This window comes from Callionymus lyra, chromosome 16, assembly GCF_982586985.1.
Source record: "Callionymus lyra chromosome 16, fCalLyr1.hap1.1, whole genome shotgun sequence".
Lineage (NCBI taxonomy): Eukaryota > Metazoa > Chordata > Actinopteri > Syngnathiformes > Callionymidae > Callionymus > Callionymus lyra.
The window spans coordinates 17,765,542-17,788,187 of record NC_141833.1 but is presented as its reverse complement, the minus strand read 5'-3'; the positions used below and the strand labels follow the sequence as shown (position 1 = coordinate 17,788,187).

Sequence of the window (22,646 nt, the reverse complement as noted above, 5' to 3'; positions counted from 1 at the left end):
CATCGGCGTCTCTTCTCATGGACCCGGTAAAAGCTCTAAAAGGTTGTGGCGAGACAGAGAAACGTCCTTTTAAAGTGTCTGCCTCGCATTAGCCGTTTACTCTCGACTCACTCGCTGACCAGAGCCTCCGACGGAAAAAACCCAAATCGCTCGGCGAGACATGTTGAGAGGATCCCTGCAGAGACGCCGATCTCTCGGGTCACGTCGGGGACAAACGAAAAAGCTTTTAGGAAGGGCTGGCTTGATGAGGGAAAGGAATCCGGCGAACGACTCGTTTAATTACAGCCTCGTCAAAGTGCTCGCAGTGAAAAGGGAAGAAGAAGTCGAATCTAAATCAACACAGACGCCGTGACTAAATATTTCTCCTTTTTTTCCCCTTTTTTTTCCCCGCCCGTTATTCATCTGACACGTCGCCCCGGGATGTTTGAGAAGAACTAGCAGGAGAGATAAAAACCCCAAAAATGTGGGTTAAACTCCAGATTTAGAGACAAAGAGACTCAGAAAATGACGAGATGATCCTGATATTTTTTTTTTTTGTTGTGTAACTGGTGGGGAGAGAGTCGGGGGCGAGCGAACGGGTCGTACCGGCGGCGCCGCAAACACGCATGAATAATTGAACGTCGGGCTTGTAAGATTGACACATGATAGCGCCGTAATTCATGTGCTAATATTTCCTGCGGCGCCGCCGTCCTCCGTGTACGCCGGCCAAATTGTGTTTGTGTCATCTAAAATTGCTTTTCAAATCCACGGGGGGGGCGGCGGGGCGACGAACGTACATAAATAAAAAACATTACCAGAACACTTGTGAGGACTTTGTGAAAAGACTGCAGAGGAAAACGTCAACTCTTCAGATTCCAGCCGCAGTTTTTAACGTGATGGATTCACTTGTTCGCCTGCTATTACACGCTCGCTACTTTACCTCCGTATTCGTCAGATAGCATCATGAACACGCCGGGAGAAGATGCGCGACGACCAGGAATAGACAGTGATTTGTGTTTAGCGCTCGGCGTTAGACGCCGCGGAGACAAAAGGAAGAAACGGTTATCGTGAAATAACATAATAAATGAACCGTTTAAACAGTTCCATTAGACGTCGTTTCCTGAGCATACCTGGAATGTGTTCCTTGATTTGAACAAAAATGAGTTCAACTGAGACGGTAGATCGAGGTTTTCTCTCTATATTGTGGTCACGTTACTTCTGAGGATTTGGAGTTAAACACCGGCCAGAATATTGTGTAGTAACGAGTCCATTTTGGTAATTATTTATTGCTAAACAAGCTCATGAACCTTTTTAAACCGGCAAACCCAGATACCAGTGATACAATGAAGGCCAACTCTGACTTTAAAGCTAATGCTAAAATAATTGTTATTACAACAATAATCTCCAGGGCTAATGCAACAATCATGGCTCAAAATCTTTCTTCGCTAACATTGAACCATAGCTAGTAGCTTCCTTGATGATACGATAATGGCATGTCAACCCTTTTTCTGCTAATGCTACAATCATGGCTAACTAACCTTAATTAGCTAATGACTAAAGCTAACCAAGCCTCCTTGACTAATGCTACAACAATGACTAACAGCAAATCTCAGCTGATGACTGCAATAATGGCTAACCAACTATTTATAGCTAACGCCTGAAGCTAATCAGCCCTTGCCTAATGCTACAATCATGGCTAACCAAGCCTTCAAGCTAACCAACCCTTATTGGCTAATGGTACAATCATGGCATACCAGCCAATCTCCGTTAATGCTACAACCAAACCTTACCAACTCTCCTTGACTAATGCTACAACCATGGCTAACCAACCCTCATCAGCTAATGCTACAACCATGGCTAACCAACCCTCATCAGCTAATGCTACAACCATGGCTAACCATCCCTCATCAGCTAATGCTACAACCATGGCTAACCAACCCTCATCAGCTAATGCTACAACCATGGCTAACCAACCGTCATCAGCTAATGCTACAACCATGGCTAACCATCCCTCATCAGCTAATGCTACAACCATGGCTAACCATCCCTCATCAGCTAATGCTACAACCATGGCTAACCATCCCTCATCAGCCAATGCTACAACCATGGCTAACTAACCTTCATCAGCTAATGCTACAACCATGGCTAACCTACCCTCATCGGCTAATGCTACAGCCATGGCTAACCTACCCTCATCAGCTAATGCTACAACCATGGCTAACCAACCCTCATCAGCTAATGTTACAACCATGGCTAACCAACCCTCATCAGCTAATGCTACAACCATGGCTAACCATCCCTCATCAGCTAATGCTACAACCATGGCTAACCAACCCCCATCAGCTAATGCTACAACCATAGCTAACCAACCCTCATCAGCTAATGCTACAACCATGGCTAACCATCCCTCATCAGCTAATGCTACAACCATGGCTAACCATCCCTCATCAGCCAATGCTACAACCATGGCTAACTAACCTTCATCAGCTAATGCTACAACCATGGCTAACCTACCCTCATCGGCTAATGCTACAGCCATGGCTAACCTACCCTCATCAGCTAATGCTACAACCATGACCAACCAACCCTTATCAGCTAATAATACAACCATGGCTAACCTAACCCTCATCAGCTAATGCTACAACCATGGCTAACCAACCTTTCTCTGCTCAATATAATTAGCTTCTCCTAACAAATAATCAAGAAATTTGACTAATTTTTTAGGATCTTTCTGCCAGACAAAATAAATGTTTAGGAAATCACTGTTCCGGCACCAAAATGCAAACCTCCCAATATTTCCCTCCGATGTTTGTTGAAAGACGCCTTCTGTCATGTTTGGAGAATATGTTCGTAGGCTGCTGGATCTCTGCGGCTCCCGCGATTAGGCTTTCTCTCGGCCAAATTGGCACTGAGGGATTCTCTTTTTGGCCGATCGGATGAAACGAAATCTAAAAATGTGTCACAGTTTGAAGTTTAACATCCCTGTGGTGAAAGCGAAGAAAGCCTCCTGCAGAATCCCCGACTCGTCTCCGCCAAAGCACGCCGCATTTGCATGATACTCCGGCTTTTTTTTTAAAGAATGTTTCCCTTTTTCCGGCGCTCGTCAACCTGTTCGGTGATCTCTCTGTCTCGCTGGGTTCAGGCCTTCAGAGAGCTGACATGACGCTCCAGGCGGAGAACGCAGACAAGAGTTGCGAGGAGAGGAAGGGAGAAGGGTTTTTTGCTTTTATCGTTGTGCTGCCAAAACGAGTGCTTTCTCACCCCCCGGGGAACCAGTGTATCTGTCTCATCGCCTCCCGTGTCTTTCAGATCGGAACCGGCTTCAAGGATGAGGATCTGGAGCAGCATTACAAGTTCTTAAAGGTACGACCGACACTCGTCCATACTTCCCCCTCGGCAGGAAAACAAATATGAGTTTGGCTTGAAGCTATTTTTAGAAGAAACGATTCCCCTTTTTCGCTCATCAGACTTCTTTCATGCACCCCAAATATCCAAGACGCTCGACAGATCTTTATTGTACTCTTGTGGGTTAAGTTGGCAGCAGAAAATGACACTAGAATACACAACGTTGACACATTAACTAATACAAATACAGTCGAATACATTATAAATGATGCGGGACAATGTTTTCACATGAATTCAACTAACAAACAAATAGGTGTGTGAGAAAATGTCGACATTACGATATATCGCGATATTTTTATTCTACGGATACTCTAGTGATATTAAAAAAAAACATTTTATTTCAAATAAAATAGTTTAATTCAAAGTTATACTATTGTTTATATTTCAATAGTGTGTGTATAAAAGGTCGCGGGAAACTGGAGTCTATCCCAGTTTCATAGGGCGAGAGGCAGGGGACACCCAGGAAAGGACACCATTCACACTCACACCTGTGGACAATTTCCCAAAGTTCTCAATCAACCTCTGTATGTTTTTGGACTGTGGGAGGAAAGCGGAGTTCCTGGAGTTAAACCCATGCAACGCGGGGAGAACTTACAAACTTCACACAGAAAGGTCAAAGGTTGGCTCGGCCTGGAAGCGAACCAGCAACCTTCCTGCTGCGAGACGACCGCGCTTAAATATTTTATTTTACAATGAATTTTCACTGCGTTTATTAATTTGTGTGTTGCAATTAAACCCCCGACCACTAGTTGGCAACATTCCTCCGTGCCCAAAGTAACGACAAAACCTGGCAAAAATGGCAGCAATTAGTAAAAAAAAAGCTGATTTTTGGACTCATTTTAAAACTTAAAAACTTAAATAATAAAATAAACACTGACAGATACTAAAATTGATTGTTGCTCCAGGTTGTTTGAGATCTTAATGTAGTTTATTGTTCATATTTTCAGAAGCGCTTTCCTTTAAAAGAAATGATGTATTGTTGTTCCTACAGTATCGCAATATATCGTATTTTCACCAATGTATCGTGATACGTATCGTATCGCCAGATTCTTGCCAATACACAGCCATACAAACGACGTACAATATTGGAAAAAACTAGTGGTGGTTAAAAAGACTGATGTTAATTAGGGACTTTTAATGAATTAGGTTTTTAAATAATCTTTATCACAATTCATTATAGTTTTATTATTTATCTGTCGTCCTCATCCTCACATATTACTGCGTTTAATATCCAAATACTACGATATTTTCACTTCACTTTCACCGATTATTACTCCATCATTCCCTACTTGTTAGCATTGTGTTTGTTTTTTTAAAAACATTATGTTTTGTATGGCGTTACCCATTATTGCCAGCATCGTCTATCGTTGCTATCGTCAACGGCTACTATCGTTATCTCACAATCAGCGTCGTCTGCATTTATCATTGACATTATTGTTGTATTTTTCTTCTTGTAGTCTGTTGGTAACTTCACCTGTTCTTACCCTTTATTTCCTTTCATTTATGGTGACGGCCATTATCTTCATTTCCAACAGGTGTGATTATCGTCACAATCTACAACAGCTGTCACTGCTATTGTCATGATCTATAATCGTTAGAATCCACGGACGGCGATAATAACAAGAGAATAAGGAGTGTGTATTGGCAAGAATCTGTCGATACGATACATCGAACGGTGGCGACAACACTGTGTGTTGCGATGCTGTAGGAACAACGTTATATTGAGTTTCTTTTAAACAACTAAAATGCAGTGAGACTATGACAAAAGACAACAATAAATGATCTATGTTTGTATTTCACAAGAGAAGAAATGCAAACCTTTAAAGGATTTTTTTGATTAATGAAATGGAAAAAAAACAAGTAACCCGATTTCGATTAAAGCGTTGAATACTAATACAGTGTCCTCTCTGTCGCTATCGTTTTTTTCTTTGCAATAGTCGTAATCAGTTACCGTTTTCATTCAGGACGTTTGAAAATATTGATACGGAGATATATCGCAATATTCATTTCCACGATACTGTATTGATAAAAACAAAACAATATGGTTTATAGTTCAATTAATTGTGTAAAATTAAATGATCATATTTTTAAATTTACAATTTCCATATTCATTTTCGTGTTGCAATTAAACTTCCAGCTGCTTGAAGTCATTACGTGACTGAGGACGAGAGGATACAGTGACTCCAGCAGCTTTTAAAGCTGATGCTTGGACATATTTTGGTTTGAAAACAAATGAAAGCAGTTACGACTTCGTCAAGAGTCATGTGGTCTGTAAATTCTGCAACACCAGAGTCAAGTACTCGACAATACTACACATATATCCTTGTTACTACAGTATCACGATATATCGTATCTTTGCCTCTGTATCCTGATTCTTATCGTATCAACAGATTCTTGCCAATACTCAGCTTTCAGTGCGTCCTATTATCGTTATCGCTGTTGTCACGAACCGTTATTTATTCTCACGTCACTCTGGTAATAATTACTGGTCGTCATCGTTCATCGACGCGCGTTATCACCATCTTGTTGATTCTTTACGATCGTCGTGTGTCGTCAACCGCCGTCACAAACAACTGTCACCGTTATTGACACGACTATTACCGTCGCCAACACTGCGCTGATTCCAATCATCAATTATCATAATCACCCGCTATTATCGCTCGTTAGCGTCTGAAACCATGATCGATAACTGGCTTCCTGAGCTCCGGCGAACCCTCGTCGCGATGCCATGGCATCAATCCACAACATCTATTCCTGTCAGGAAAGTAAAAAAAAAAAAAAAAACGAGCCGAGGCAATGAAACCACTTCATTTTCTTCCTCTAATACAATTCCGAGCCCGGTTTTCCCAGTTCGCTCCTGAAGAGGTTTGTTTCTGAGCAGCTGCATCTCAAACGAGAGCCCGGGACTCGAGGCCCGACGGTCTTATCGGACTACTCAGAACCACTCGTGCGCACTTTTGAGCGCGTGAATATGCAGAGTTTTCACGAGAAGCTGTGGCTGGAGTTTGGGGGATTTTTTTAAATCCCCGACAGTACAAACTGCTGCAAGGATCGCAGTGTTAACTGTGATTGAAAACACCTTGTAACCTTTATTCCCAAGAACCAATCGGGCCGGCTCTGTAGTGCGGCGTAATGAAGCCCTCCACCTGAAAGTGATGGATGGTGAATTAGGGGCGCGCGGCTGCCGGAGCTAAGTTGCTTTGCTTGCAGAGCTGCCGGCGGAGGGCGATCCAGACGGGAACAATCGGGCTCCTGGAAAAAAAAAAACACTCTTCTGGGGCGGCGTGTTGCAATCAGACGCAGGATTCCGGCGGTTTTTTTTTCGCTGAAATATCAAGTGCGTTACACGACGCTGACATGTGTCGCGATGCCGAGCTCAGAACTTTACACGACTTGAGCTCAAGATCGCGGTGAGGTTTATTCAGTTCGGAGATGTCGAACCAGCTGGTCTCACTTAAAAGGATTTTTTTTAAATCCAGCAAAATATATTTAAAATATATTTTAAAATTTCTTCAAACTCGGACCAAACTAAGTCTTGGAATCTTCAGAAGGGCCACATAAAATGACTTGGAAGACCGGATTTGGGCCCCCAGTCCATGACTGCCTTAAATCTGGCGGATTAAAAATAAGGAAACATTATGAATTAAATCCGACACAAAGCTAAATTGTTGTATTTAGGTGTCGATGTTCACAAGTACATCTGAGTAGTTGTCTAAAAAAATATCAATACAGTGATGTATCATTTCAGGATCAGGGTTCTCGCCAGCGCCGTTCAGCATAGGGCCCCCCTACACTGTGATTTTTGATCCCCTACAGTGTGTATTAGGCCCCCTGACACTGTCTCAAGCAACTTAGAGGATATTTTCTTTATTTTCTGCCTTTATTCCACAAAATGTGGCTCTCAAAATGCAGGAAATGTTGTTTCAGAGTGTTACAAATTTCCTGAAACACGGACGATTCTGTATCGATATTCATCAGCTAAATATATATATATATTTTTCATTTTACCATAGCTCTTTTATAGTTAACGGTTCAATTGTTTTTAAATTAAATAATTTTTGTTTTTGAATTGACAATTAACATTTTAATATTCAGTGTTAAAATAGTGTGTCTATTTTTGTGTTGCATTTAAACCGCTAGATGGCAGCAGTTATTATGTTCTCTGCAGCTACAAGAACAACACTATCTTGCAAGATCCCAGCGACGACTGAGGACGAGAGGATACAGTGACTCCAGCAGCTTTTAAAGCTGATGTTTGGACATATTTTGTTTTGAAAACAAATGAAAGCAGTTACAACTTCATCAAGAGTCATGTGGTCTGTAAATTCTGCAACACCAGAGTCAAGTACTCGACAATACTACACGTATATACTTGTTACTACAGTATCACTATATATCATATCATGATGCATATTATATTTTTGCAAATACACACCCCTAGATCTGAGCAATTCAATCACACAGACTGTGAACAAAGAGCTGAGCCAAAAGACACATCTCTGAACTAATGGTGAATTTCTACTCTCACCCCGTTTTCAATGCCTCTCTATTCTGAGATCAGTCATCCAGGAGAGACTCGGAGAAGAACCTCCACCCTTCTTAAGAGAAGACTTGTTGTCAGGATGTGCTCGCTTTGAGAGTCGTGACGACCCAGAAATACACTCTAAAATACACAGAAATACACTGTGTATTCATACAGTATAGGGGGTGGTTGGGAGTCTGGACTTCTCACCTTAAGCTGCTGCCCCCGCAACCTCACATGTAAGGAAGGAGACGGATGTTTATCAATGATAAAATCCACTGGTTCGGAGGTAAATCTTGAGTTCTTGCTGGCGTAACTTGTTGAAAAAAGCGGTAAAATGCCACAGTCGTTGAAAAGACCTGCTCTGCAGTCGCGGTACGAGATTCTGCTCCAGCTGCTTTTAAATGCTAAAAAGACTCCAAAAGGCTTCCTAATCTCGGTTGCCTAGCGACCACCTTGACCTCAGCTTGCTCTCATGTTGAATCCATCGTAATTGTACGTCTCCGGCTTTGAGTTTTCTCCGCTGGAATCTGTTTTTTTCGCCCAATCCCTGGTGCTTCACGGTCAGTGGAGTGCGTGTGCGGAACCAGAGGCGCCTACAAGTCGAATGTAGTTTTTTTTTTTTTTCATTTGTCCGCCCGTGAGAGCGTCTCCTCAGGACGAAGGACGTGCGGCGGCGCTCGCATAAACAGGTCGGCGGCCATCGCTCACGTCGTCGTCGTTGTTGTGTCGACGCCGGTGACACCTACGCCGGCAAATTAAGTGCCGTGTGTGGATGTTTACAAGACGGCGTCGGGCGTCGGGAGAAGTCGACGGAGGCGGAGTGTGGAGGCGGAGGCCAGAGTTCTCTTGCATCTGAAAGTAAAAAGTGAAAAAAAAGAAAAGAAAGAAAAACACGTTCTTTTGTGAGGAGCCGCAATCGATGCTCCGCGCTGTAATTTATGCATGAGATGAGTTTATCGATCCAGGATTTAACTGTAGCTACAGGTGAACTTGAATTAATGAAGACGCATTTTACACGGAACGTCGTCTCCAGTCATCCGTCTTAATTTTCTTAAACAACGGTGTTGGAGAGGATTCCAGAGTTAAGCCTAAGGTAGAAATCAACCACGACACGTAAGAGCTCCGCTGTCTTTTGGCTCAGCTCTCTTTTCAAAAAGACAGATTCGTCTGCCGATTGTTCCCCCGACTCGTGAACAAGAGTCTAAGACACTTTTTTCCCATGCTTAAGTGTGGACTGAGGGCCACCTGCAGTCCTCGGCCTGTGTTTCCTCGGCCCACTAGAGGTCAGCGTGATAAGAAAGAATTCGTTAAGACATCAAAACGGGAGCTTTTTTTGTTTTTCATTGATTTCTTTAGTTTCTTTTAGGCATTTTCTTGACATATCTTTTTATTGGACTATTTTCCTACTTTTTTAAAAAAGTTATTTATTCATCATTAATTGACTCCTATTTTATATATATATTTAATCTTCTAATAATTTCCTGTCCTTTATTTATTTGTTTTATTTTACATCACATTTTAACCTAAAAAAAAGGTGTTTTTCAATGTGATACATTTTTACACTGAACAGTGTATGTATTATTACAGTGATACATTAATCTTTTTTTTTTCTTTTTATTAATTAGTTTTGTTTTTTAGGCATTCTTTACTGCAAAAGTTAATTTTGCAATCTGTATTATATTAATTTATACATTTCATAAGTAATATTTCTTTATTAAGTCATATTTTTCTATATGTTCCATCTTATCACATCACTGATCTGATCCAGACTTACACCCCAGCTCGGGCTCTGAGGTCTGTGGATCAGAATCTACTGATGGTTCCACGCACACGCTTCAGGACCAGAGGAGCGAAATCCTTCCAGACTGTTGCTCTTAAGCTTTGGAACGATCTTCCTCTCTCTTTGCGCTTGATGGATCTACTGACTCCTTCAAGAAACATCTTAAGATGTTTTTATTTGGTCAGGCTTTTCCTTGATTTTCTGGAACTCCTGTGTTGTTCTCAGTTTTATCTTGATCTTTAAAGTATGTACTTTTTTGAGTATTGTTTTGATTGTTTAAGCGCTTTGTGACCCTGGTCTGGAAAAGCGCGATATAAATAAATATTACTTACTTACTTATTATTCATATTATTAACATGGTTTATGTATATTTTCTTGCTCTTAACTGGGCAATTTAGTCTGTAATAAAATTATTGTAAACTAATTATACTAATATTAATAGTAAACACGCATTTGTCTTTAGATTTACTAGAATTTTATTACGTTTTTTCAACATTTTGTAATTTGTTATCTGTATTTACAATATTTGAACTGATCTTTTACACAAGTTCAAATCAATAAATACCGTCCTTGACCTGAAAATCTGCATTTATTATGTTATTAAGACACTTTTTCCTCAGTAATCGACAGCCCTCGATTAAGTCCAACTAAAAATAAAGTATTTTGAACGTGTTTTTGGGACCAAAAGAAACATTGTGTCAAACCAAGTTGATTTGTGCCTTAATAACCTTGAGTTCACGATAACAGTAACTTCAGGATCAGGAGCGTGTCGGGTTTCGGATCCCAGTGTTTTTTCCCCAACGGGTCGTAACGAGGTTCTTCTGTCACCGTCCGCCATCGGTCTTGTCTTGTTCCTCACCTCGGTCTCTTGTTCCTCACCTCGGTCCTCTGTTCCCGCAGGAGCACATCCTCCCCAAGCCTCGCGCCTACTACCGCTTCGACCCGTCGGCCGAGCCGGACGTGTGGATGGACGCCGTGCAGGTGTGGGAGGTGAAGTGTGCCGACCTCTCGCTGTCGCCCGTCTACAAGGCCGCCATGGGACTGGTGAGTGCAGCCGGCGCGTCGTGTTCCCGCTGATAAAAACCCTCCCGGTTCTGGTCCGTCGCTCCACATGATGAGTCATAATTACCCAGAGAGACGGAGTGCGTCTGATGCCGGAGTCACCTTCACATTTCTAATCACGGAACGACGTGAGCCTTTTTCACGGCGCCTGCTGCGGCGACACATGCTTTTATTTACGGCGTTAGCAGAAACGCTTCCTCTGGAGCCGCGGCGCCAAACAAGACGCCTCTGATGTCATCTCGTTTCATCGAGCACGCGGGAGATTGTTTAGACTCGGAACGTCGTGAATGAAAAAGGGGTTCACAACAAAGAAGGAAAGGAGAATTTAACGTTAAGGTATGGAAATGTTTACAGGAAGAAACGGTCGTGGCGACGGCAATTTGGAAAACTGGGTCAACAAGGAAAGATTAGAAGGAAATGGAAAATAGTCCACAGGAAATGAAAAAATAGTCTGCCGAAGATGGAGAGAAGGGTTCACAGGATTTGGAAAAAAGTGAACAGGAAATAAAATGGATTTGAAAGAAGGCCCCACAGGAAATGGGTGCCGGGTCAACAGGAAATGGAAAGATATAGTCCACAGGAAATGGAAAGATATAGTCCATAGGAAATGGAAAGATATAATCCACAGAAAATGGACAGAAGGAACCACAGGAAATGGAAAGATATAGTCCATAGGAAATGGAAAGATATAATCCACAGAAAATGGACAGAAGGAACCACAGGAAATGGAAAGATATAGTCCACAGGAAACGGAAAGATATAGTCCACAGGAAATGGAAAGATATAGTCCACAGGAAATGGAAAGATATAGTCCACAGGAAATGGAAAGATATAGTCCACAGGAAATGGAAAGATATAGTCCACAGGAAACGGAAAGATATAGTCCACAGGAAACGGAAAGATATAGTCCACAGGAAACGGAAAGATATAGTCCACAGGAAACGGAAAGATATAGTCCACAGGAAACGGAAAGATATAGTCCACAGGAAATGGAAAGATATAGTCCACAGGAAATGGAAAGATATAGTCCACAGGAAATGGAAAGATATAGTCCACAGGAAATGGAAAGATATAGTCCACAGGAAACGGAAAGATATAGTCCACAGGAAACGGAAAGATATAGTCCACAGGAAACGGAAAGATATAGTCCACAGGAAATGGAAAGATATAGTCCACAGGAAATGGAAAGATATAGTCCACAGGAAATGGAAAGATATAGTCCATAGGAAATGGAAAGATATAATCCACAGAAAATGGACAGAAGGAACCACAGGAAATGGAAAGATATAGTCCACAGGAAACGGAAAGATATAGTCCACAGGAAACGGAAAGATATAGTCCATAGGAAACGGAAAGATATAGTCCACAGGAAATGGAAAGATATAATCCACAGGAAATGGAAAGATATAGTCCACAGGAAATGGAAAGATATAGTCCACAGGAAATGGAAAGATATAGTCCACAGGAAACGGAAAGATATAGTCCACAGGAAATGGAAAGATATAGTCCACAGGAAATGGAAAGATATAGTCCACAGGAAACGGAAAGATATAGTCCACAGGAAACGGAAAGATATAGTCCACAGGAAATGGAAAGATATAGTCCACAGGAAATGGACAGAAGGAACCACAGGAAATGGAAAGATACAGTCCACAGGAAATGGAAAGATATAGTCCACAGGAAATGGAAAGATATAGTCCACAGGAAATGGAAAGATATAGTCCACAGGAAATTGAAAGATATAGTCCACAGGAAATGGAAAGCTATAGTCAACAGGAAATGGAAAGATATAATCCACAGGAAATGGAAAGATATAGTCCACAGGAAACGGAAAGATATAGTCCATAGGAAACGGAAAGATATAGTCCACAGGAAATGGAAAGATATAATCCACAGGAAATGGAAAGATATAGTCCACAGGAAATGGAAAGCTATAGTCCACAGGAAATTGAAAGATATAGTCCACAGGAAATGGAAAGATATAGTCAACAGGAAATGGAAAGATATAATCCACAGGAAATGGAAAGATATAGTCCACAGGAAACGGAAAGATATAGTCCATAGGAAACGGAAAGATATAGTCCACAGGAAATGGAAAGATATAATCCACAGGAAATGGAAAGATATAGTCCACAGGAAATGGAAAGATATAGTCCACAGGAAATTGAAAGATATAGTCCACAGGAAATGGAAAGATATAGTCAACAGGAAACGGAAAGATATAATCCACAGGAAACGGAAAGATATAGTCCACAGGAAACGGAAAGATATAGTCCACAGGAAACGGAAAGATATAGTCCACAGGAAATGGAAAGATATAATCCACAGGAAATGGAAAGATATAGTCCACAGGAAATGGAAAGATATAGTCCACAGGAAATGGAAAGATATAGTCCACAGGAAATGGAAAGATGTAGTCCACAGGAAATGGAAAGATGTAGTCCACAGGAAACGGAAAGATGTAGTCCACAGGAAATGGAAAGATATAGTCCACAGGAAATGGAAAGATATAGTCCACAGGAAACGGAAAGATATAGTCCACAGGAAACGGAAAGATATAGTCCACAGGAAACGGAAAGATATAGTCCACAGGAAACGGAAAGATATAGTCCACAGGAAACGGAAAGATATAGTCCACAGGAAATGGAAAGATATAGTCCACAGGAAATGGAAAGATATAGTCCACAGGAAATGGACAGAAGGAACCACAGGAAATGGACAGAAGGAACCACAGGAAATGGACAGAAGGAACCACAGGAAATTGAAAGATATAGTCCACAGGAAATGGAAAGCTATAGTCCACAGGAAATGGAAAGATATAGTCAACAGGAAATGGAAAGATATAATCCACAGGAAATGGAAAGATATAGTCCACAGGAAACAGAAAGATATAGTCCACAGGAAATGGAAGAAGGAACCACAGGAAATGGAAAGATATAGTCCACAGGAAATGGAAAGATATAGTCCACAGGAAATGGAAGAAGGAACCACAGGAAATGGAAAGATATAGTCCACAGGAAATGGAAAGATATAGTCCACAGGAAATGGAAAGATATAGTCCACAGGAAATGGAAAGATATAGTCCACAGGAAACAGAAAGATATAGTCCACAGGAAATGGAAGAAGGAACCACAGGAAATGGAAAGATATAGTCCACAGGAAACAGAAAGATATAGTCCACAGGAAATGGAAGAAGGAACCACAGGAAATGGAAAGATATAATCCACAGGAAATGGAAAGATATAGTCCACAGGAAATGGAAAGATATAGTCCACAGGAAATGGAAAGATATAGTCCACAGGAAATGGAAGAAGGAACCACAGGAAATGGAAAGATATAGTCCACAGGAAACAGAAAGATATAGTCCACAGGAAATGGAAGAAGGAACCACAGGAAATGGAAAGATATAGTCCACAGGAAACAGAAAGATATAGTCCACAGGAAATGGAAGAAGGAACCACAGGAAATGGAAAGATATAGTCCACAGGAAACAGAAAGATATAGTCCACAGGAAATGGAAGAAGGAACCACAGGAAATGGAAAGATATAGTCCACAGGAAATGGAAAGATATAGTCCACAGGAAATGGAAAGATATAGTCAACAGGAAATGGAAAGATATAGTCCACAGGAAATGGAAAGATATAGTCCACAGGAAATGGAAAGATATAGTCCACAGGAAATGGAAAGATATAGTCAACAGGAAATGGAAAGATATAGTCCACAGGAAATGGAAAGATATAATCCACAGGAAATGGAAAGATATAGTCCACAGGAAACAGAAAGATATAGTCCACAGGAAATGGAAGAAGGAACCACAGGAAATGGAAAGATATAGTCCACAGGAAATGGAAAGATATAGTCCACAGGAAATGGAAAGATATAGTCCACAGGAAATGGAAGAAGGAACCACAGGAAATGGAAAGATATAGTCCACAGGAAATGGAAAGATATAGTCCACAGGAAATGGAAAGATATAGTCCACAGGAAATGGAAAGATATAGTCCACAGGAAATGGAAAGATATAGTCCACAGGAAACAGAAAGATATAGTCCACAGGAAATGGAAGAAGGAACCACAGGAAATGGAAAGATATAGTCCACAGGAAACAGAAAGATATAGTCCACAGGAAATGGAAGAAGGAACCACAGGAAATGGAAAGATATAATCCACAGGAAATGGAAAGATATAGTCCACAGGAAATGGAAAGATATAGTCCACAGGAAATGGAAAGATATAGTCCACAGGAAATGGAAGAAGGAACCACAGGAAATGGAAAGATATAGTCCACAGGAAACAGAAAGATATAGTCCACAGGAAATGGAAGAAGGAACCACAGGAAATGGAAAGATATAGTCCACAGGAAACAGAAAGATATAGTCCACAGGAAATGGAAGAAGGAACCACAGGAAATGGAAAGATATAGTCCACAGGAAACAGAAAGATATAGTCCACAGGAAATGGAAGAAGGAACCACAGGAAATGGAAAGATATAGTCCACAGGAAATGGAAAGATATAGTCCACAGGAAATGGAAAGATATAGTCAACAGGAAATGGAAAGATATAGTCCACAGGAAATGGAAAGATATAGTCCACAGGAAATGGAAAGATATAGTCCACAGGAAATGGAAAGATATAGTCCACAGGAAATGGAAAGATATAGTCAACAGGAAATGGAAAGATATAGTCCACAGGAAATGGAAGAAGGAACCACAGGAAATGGAAAGATATAGTCCACAGGAAATGGAAGAAGGAACCACAGGAAATGGAAAGATATAGTCCACAGGAAATGGAAAGATATAGTCCACAGGAAATGGAAAGCTATAGTCCACAGGAAATGGAAAGATATAATCCACAGGAAATGGAAAGATATAGTCCACAGGAAATGGAAAGATATAGTCCACAGGAAACAGAAAGATATAGTCCACAGGAAATGGAAAGATATAGTCCACAGGAAACGGAAAGATATAATCCACAGGAAATGGAAAGATATAGTCCACAGGAAATGGAAAGATATAGTCCACAGGAAACGGAAAGATATAATCCACAGGAAATGGAAAGATATAGTCCACAGGAAATGGAAGAAGGAACCACAGGAAATGGAAAGATATAGTCCACAGGAAATGGAAGAAGGAACCACAGGAAATGGAAAGATATAGTCCACAGGAAACAGAAAGATATAGTCCACAGGAAATGGAAAGATATAGTCCACAGGAAATGGAAGAAGGAACCACAGGAAATGGAAAGATATAGTCCACAGGAAATGGAAGAAGGAACCACAGGAAATGGAAAGATATAGTCCACAGGAAACAGAAAGATATAGTCCACAGGAAATGGAAGAAGGAACCACAGGAAATGGAAAGATATAGTCCACAGGAAACAGAAAGATATAGTCCACAGGAAATGGAAGAAGGAACCACAGGAAATGGAAAGATATAGTCCACAGGAAACAGAAAGATATAGTCCACAGGAAATGGAAGAAGGAACCACAGGAAATGGAAAGATATAGTCCACAGGAAATGGAAAGATATAGTCCACAGGAAATGGAAAGATATAGTCAACAGGAAATGGAAAGATATAGTCCACAGGAAATGGAAAGATATAGTCCACAGGAAATGGAAAGATATAGTCCACAGGAAATGGAAAGATATAGTCCACAGGAAATGGAAAGATATAGTCAACAGGAAATGGAAAGATATAGTCCACAGGAAATGGAAGAAGGAACCACAGGAAATGGAAAGATATAGTCCACAGGAAATGGAAGAAGGAACCACAGGAAATGGAAAGATATAGTCCACAGGAAATGGAAAGATATAGTCCACAGGAAATGGAAAGCTATAGTCCACAGGAAATGGAAAGATATAATCCACAGGAAATGGAAAGATATAGTCCACAGGAAATGGAAAGATATAGTCCACAGGAAACAGAAAGATATAGTCCACAGGAAATGGAAAGATATAGTCCACAGGAAACGGAAAGATATAATCCACAGGAAATGGAAAGATATAGTCCACAGGAAATGGAAAGATATAGTCCACAGGAAACGGAAAGATATAATCCACAGGAAATGGAAAGATATAGTCCACAGGAAATGGAAAGATATAGTCCACAGGAAATGGACAAAAGGGCCACAGGAAATGGAAAGACATAGTTCTGGTTGCAACCAGACGTTGGAACACTTGACAGCAAAATGATTAAGTCATGTTTCATTGTGTTATTGTTGTGTTGTTTTTGTGGTAAACTTAGTGTTATTTACGTCAGTATCTGCTCCGAAGACGCGTCATCGGTGACGTAGCTTCCGTTTAGCTAAGATGGCGTTGAGGGCGAAAAGTCTTTTTGACGTCTTCGTTGAGCGTCTCCCGCTCACATCTTTAATATGATCCGTCACGCCTCCTGCCTCTGATCCCCGGCGTGTGTTTATCGCGGTTATTGATTGTGGATCTTCATCTGCACGAGCGTCTGAAGTGTGTTCTCTGCTCAGGTGGATCCTGAGAAGGGCATCTCGCTCCGGTTCCCTCGCTTCCTGCGGATCAGAGACGACAAGAAGCCCGAGGACGCCACCTCTGGATCTCAGGTGCGTAGAGAACCGCGGGATGAAGAACTTTACGGGGGTAAGGGGGGGGGGTGTCTGATGTCTGAGGGCGAGCGTCCAGATGATATCGAGGCGCCAAGACGTCAATCACCGGCTCTTTGAACGCCGTTATCTCACTTCAAGGGTGAAACCTCGAGAGCGGCGGCTCCGTCTGAACCCGACCCCCTTCTTTTATCTCCCCCCAAAATAAAAGTAAGAAAACACACTAGTGGGTTCCCGCGGCGATTCATCACTTTTTTTTTTACCTCCTTTATTTACGCCGACATTTGTGGCGCCGTGACCCGCGGGCCGACCCGCGCACACGCATTATTTTTAATGGCCCGACAGATCCATGTTTCATCCTCGCGCCCCAAGAACCAGGAGCCAGATGTTGACGACGACACAGCTGCAGAGTTTATCTCCACACATGAAGAAAGATTCGAGAGGTTTTCTTACAAGCGCACGTTAAATCAGCAGATTCTTTTATTTGAGCTTCATCCTCTGATGACTTTATGTTTAGAACTTTCAACACGGAACCAACATAACAGTTTCATCAGAATATTGAGTTTGAATGCAAGTAATTTTTATTTATATAGCGCTTTTCCAGACCAGGGTCACAAAGCGCTTAAACAATTTGTATATTTAAAAGTTTTAATTTCTTTAATTCAATTTAATAATTTGTATATTTAAAAGTTTAATTTATTTTTAATTAAATAGAATAATTGTTATATTTAAAAGTTTAATTTCTTTCCTTTTATTCAGTAATTTGTATATTTAAAAGTTTAATTTCTTTAATTCAATAATTTGTATATTTAAATGTTTTAATTTCTTTAATTCAATTCAATAATTTTTATATTTAAAAGTTTATTTTATTTTTATTTCAATTCAATAATTTGTATATTTTATAGTTTTAATTTCTTTAATTCAATTTAATAATTTGTATATTTAAAAGTTTAATTTATTTTGAATTAAATAGAATAATTGTTATATTTAAAAGTTGAATTTCTTTAATTCAATAATTTGTATATTTAAATGTTTTAATTTCTTTAAATCAATTCAATGATTTTTATATTTAAAAGTTTATTTTATTTTTAATTCAATTCAATAATTTGTATATTTAAAAGTTTTAATTTCTTTAATTCAATTTAATAATTTGTATATTTAAAAGTTTAATTTATTTTTAGTTAAATAGAATAATTGTTATATTTAAAAGTTTAATTTCTTTCCTTTTATTCAGTAATTTGTATATTTAAAAGTTAAATTTCTTTAATTCAATAATTTTTATATTTAAATGTTTTAATTTCTTTAATTCAATTCAATAATTTTTATATTTAAAAGTTTATTTTATTTTTAATTCAATTCAATAATTTGTATATTTTAAAGTTTTAATTTCTTTAATTCAATTTAATAATTTGTATATTTAAAAGTTTAATTTATTTTTAATTAAATATAATAATTGTTATATTTAAAAGTTTAATTTCTTTCCTTTTATTCAGTAATTTGTATATTTAAAAGTTTTAATTTCTTTAATTCAATTCAATAATTTGTATATTTAAATGTTTTAATTTCTTTAATTCAATTCAATAATTACTATATTTGAAAGTTTTTAATTTCTTTAATTCAATTAAACAATTTCCTCTTTTTTCACAATATATTTTTTAAATAGTTTTTTTTTTTTAAAGTTTTTCTATTAATAGAATCAAATAATTTAAATATTTTCCCAATTTTTATTTTTTATTATTAATTTCTGTTCTCTTAATTTTATATATCTTAATTTTATATAATAATAATAAAACAATTACATTTTTCTAAATTCAATATAAAAACATTGGCATAAGTCTCACCAGACATTACCAACAGAGCACCGAGCTACTTGATCGAACCGTCAGCCAATCATGCGACACAAAGACGATCATGTGACGCCATTAGAAGCTCTGGTGCGTCAAGTCAACCTTTTCATATTGAATTCATGAGACTGGGAATCAAAACACATTGAATTTAGAGCCTTTATCGTTTAATTATTGGAATTAAATATTTCAAACTCGATCTTTTTCTTCTTTTTTTAAATTAATATTGAATTTAATTATTTTAAAAGATCATAATTTGATACCGAATAGTCAAGTTTCAACGTCTGAAATGATTCATTCAAACTCATCTATTCAATGGACAAGTTCCTGATGGTCCTGGTCTCACTTTCACTCTCCGTCCTTGTAAATCTTCGGCTGCAGTTTCTCAACCTGAGACTCGGTTCGTCTCTGATCCTCATGGTAACGAGACTCTTACTGACGACCATCTGTTAGCCTTCCTGCTCAAATATGTTCCCCCGACAGTCGGAGCGAGGGTCCCGCTGGGCCCACGTCAGGATGGAAATGATGGTTCCGTCAATTACTAAATGTCAGCTTTCTCACACACACACACTCACACACACTCTTGGTTCTGGGAGGTGGGGGTCCAGGGACTCACCGGGGGTTCCTGAGAGTCTTCCTCCACAAAATGACTCGTAGTTCAACTTCTACGTCTTTAAATCGTGGATCGTCCTGCTGGCCTGACCTTTAAATATCATCTGTGTGTTCGGCAAATTATTTATGAGCCCAATATTGACGCTGCAGGAATACTTGTGATTTTAAGCTTCTTTTTAATGGTTATTATTATTATTAGAAAATATATAATGTTTTTGCATTTCAGTCATTTTTATTTTTATTTTTTATTGACAATAACTGATTATTTTTTACAATTATTCTGTATCATAATTGGTATAAATATGTTTTTTTTTATTAATTAACTTTTTAAGAATGTATTACATACATTTTTTAATTAAACCGATGTTTTAACATGAATTATTTATTTTTCAACAAGTTTACAGAGTGTGATTTTTATCTGACCATCCCTTTGATCTGTTTTTTCCTTATCAATTTTTTTTATCCAAATGACATTTTTTATTTTTATTATTTATTATTTAAATAAAGAATACACTTTTTGGATTGTTTCTCAAAAAATTGAAAACCAATTACATTTTTGTATTTTTCGGACCACCAGTCATTTTTTAACTTGTATAGGGAAACATTTGTGTCAAAACTATGCTGAATTAATTTATTAAATAATCTTTAAATAATGTTTCTCAAAAAATATAAATCCATTCAAATTTTGTCATTTCTATTAACCTCTATTTTAGTTTTTGTATGAACACCAATCATTTTTTTAGTTATGCAAGCTTAAGTTACAGCTTAGAAATATTTCTATGGGGTCAAACTCGTGTCAAAAATATGCTGAATTAATTTATTAAATAAATTGTTATTAAACTAATTAAACTTCTGACTATAAATATGTGATTTCTTTTTTTTAATCATTTTATAAAATATTCAAGTTTTTACCTTAGAAATATTTGTATGGGGTCAACAATATGCTGAATCAATTTATTAAATAAAAGGTTTGTTCTTAAAGGGATTAAACTACTGAATATAAATGTGTTTTTTTTTGTTTTCTTTTTAAGAATAATCTTGGGATGTTTCTCCAAAAATTTAAATCCATTAAAATTTTTGTACATTTTAGTTTTTCTATTAACTTCTATTTTAGCATTTTTTCCGACCAATACATTTGTCAACTATGCAATTTTAGTTACAGCTTAGAAATATTTGTATGGAGTCAAACCTGTGTCAAAAATATGAATTAATTTATTAAATAATGTGTTTGTTTTAAAAGGATTACACTTCTGAATATAAATATGTGATTTTTTTTTTTTTCAAGGAATAATCTTCTAGGGGTGTTTCTCCAAAAATTGAAATCCATTCAAATCTTTGTAAATTTTATTTTTTCCATTATGCATAGTTTTAGTTACAGCTTAGAAATATTTTTATGGGGTCAAACTTGCTAAATTAATTTATTTAATAATATGTTTGTTTTAAAAGGATTTTGCTGAATTAATGTATTCAAAAATTATTTATTTAACTTAAATTTCTGAATAAAAATGTGATTTTTTTGCTTCTCAAAAAACGTAAATCTAATAAAATATTAGTAGATTTTCTTTTTTCTACTTACTTCCATTTTTCCATTTTAGTTTTTTATGACCAATCTTTTTTTTTTTTAACTATGCAAGATTTAGTTACGGCGTATAAATATTTGTATGGGGTCGAAAACGTGTCAAAAATATGCTGAATTAATTTATTAAATAAAAGGTTTGTTCTTAAAGGGATTAAACTACTGAATATAAATGTGTTTTTTTTGTTTTCTTTTTAAGAATAATCTTGGGATGTTTCTCCAAAAATTTAAATCCATTAAAATTTTTGTACATTTTAGTTTTTCTATTAACTTCTATTTTAGTATTTTTTCAGACCAATACATTTGTCAACTATGCAATTTTAGTTACAGCTTAGAAATATTTGTATGGAGTCAAACCTGTGTCAAAAATATGCTGAATTAATTTATTAAATAATTTGTTTGGTTTAAAAGGAATAATCTTCTAGGGGTGTTTCTCCAAAAATTGAAATCCATTCAAATCTTTGTAAATTTTATTTTTTCCATTAACTTCCTTTTCTTCTTTTTTTTTTTTTTCCTGACAAACATTTTTGAATATGCAAGTTTTAGTTACAGCTTAGAAATATTTTTTATGGGGTCAAACTTGCTAAATTAATTTATTAAATAATATGTTTGTTTTAAAAGGATTTTGCTGAATTAATGTATTCAAAAATGATTTATTTAACTTAAATTTCTGAATAAAAATGTGATTTTTTTGCTTCTCAAAAAACGTAAAATCTAATAAAATATTAGTAAATTTTCTTTTTTCTACTTACTTCCATTTTAGTTTTTTATGACCAATCTTTTTTTTTTTAACTATGCAAGATTTAGTTACGGCGTATAAATATTTGTATGGGGTCGAAAACGTGTCAAATGTGCTGAATTAAGGAAAGGTAAGGTAAGGTAAAACTTTATTGATTATATTTATATTTATATATAATAAATAAATAAATAATATATTTATTGATTAATTAATGTATTAAAAAATAATAATTAATTAAATGCAATTAATTAATGTTTGTTCTTAAGGGGATTAAACCTCTGACTATTAACATGTGATTTGTGGTTTTGTTTTGACTGGCCTTGAGTGGGAGTAACCAACCATCTGACCCTCGTGTCTCCCCCTTGTTTCCTCCTCACCCCCTCCCATCACCCCCCCCCCCCCCGCCCTCACCCGCTCCAGATTGCAGATCTGTACAAGAAGCAGGACCAGATCCAGAACCAGGGCGAGAAGGCCGACCCGGAGGAATACTACTGAGCGTCTACGAATCATGTGTAAATAGTTGCTGCGTTGAAATAAAAGATGAAACCGTC

General features: G+C 37.8%; 1 protein-coding gene across 2 annotated transcripts in view; it reads left to right on the top strand.

The window, feature by feature from the left end:
* lig1 (ligase I, DNA, ATP-dependent) overlaps nt 1–22,646 on the top strand; it is a 74,078-nt gene extending 51,432 nt beyond the window's left edge. For both annotated transcript variants that reach the window (XM_087810286.1, XM_087810285.1), the window contains exons 24-27: nt 3,289–3,342; nt 10,590–10,733; nt 17,232–17,324; nt 22,516–22,646. In XM_087810286.1, coding sequence (XP_087666412.1) covers nt 3,289–3,342; nt 10,590–10,733; nt 17,232–17,324; nt 22,516–22,590 — 366 coding nt within the window. In that variant the 3' untranslated portion in view covers nt 22,591–22,646. The remainder of the gene's footprint in view (nt 1–3,288; nt 3,343–10,589; nt 10,734–17,231; nt 17,325–22,515) is intronic.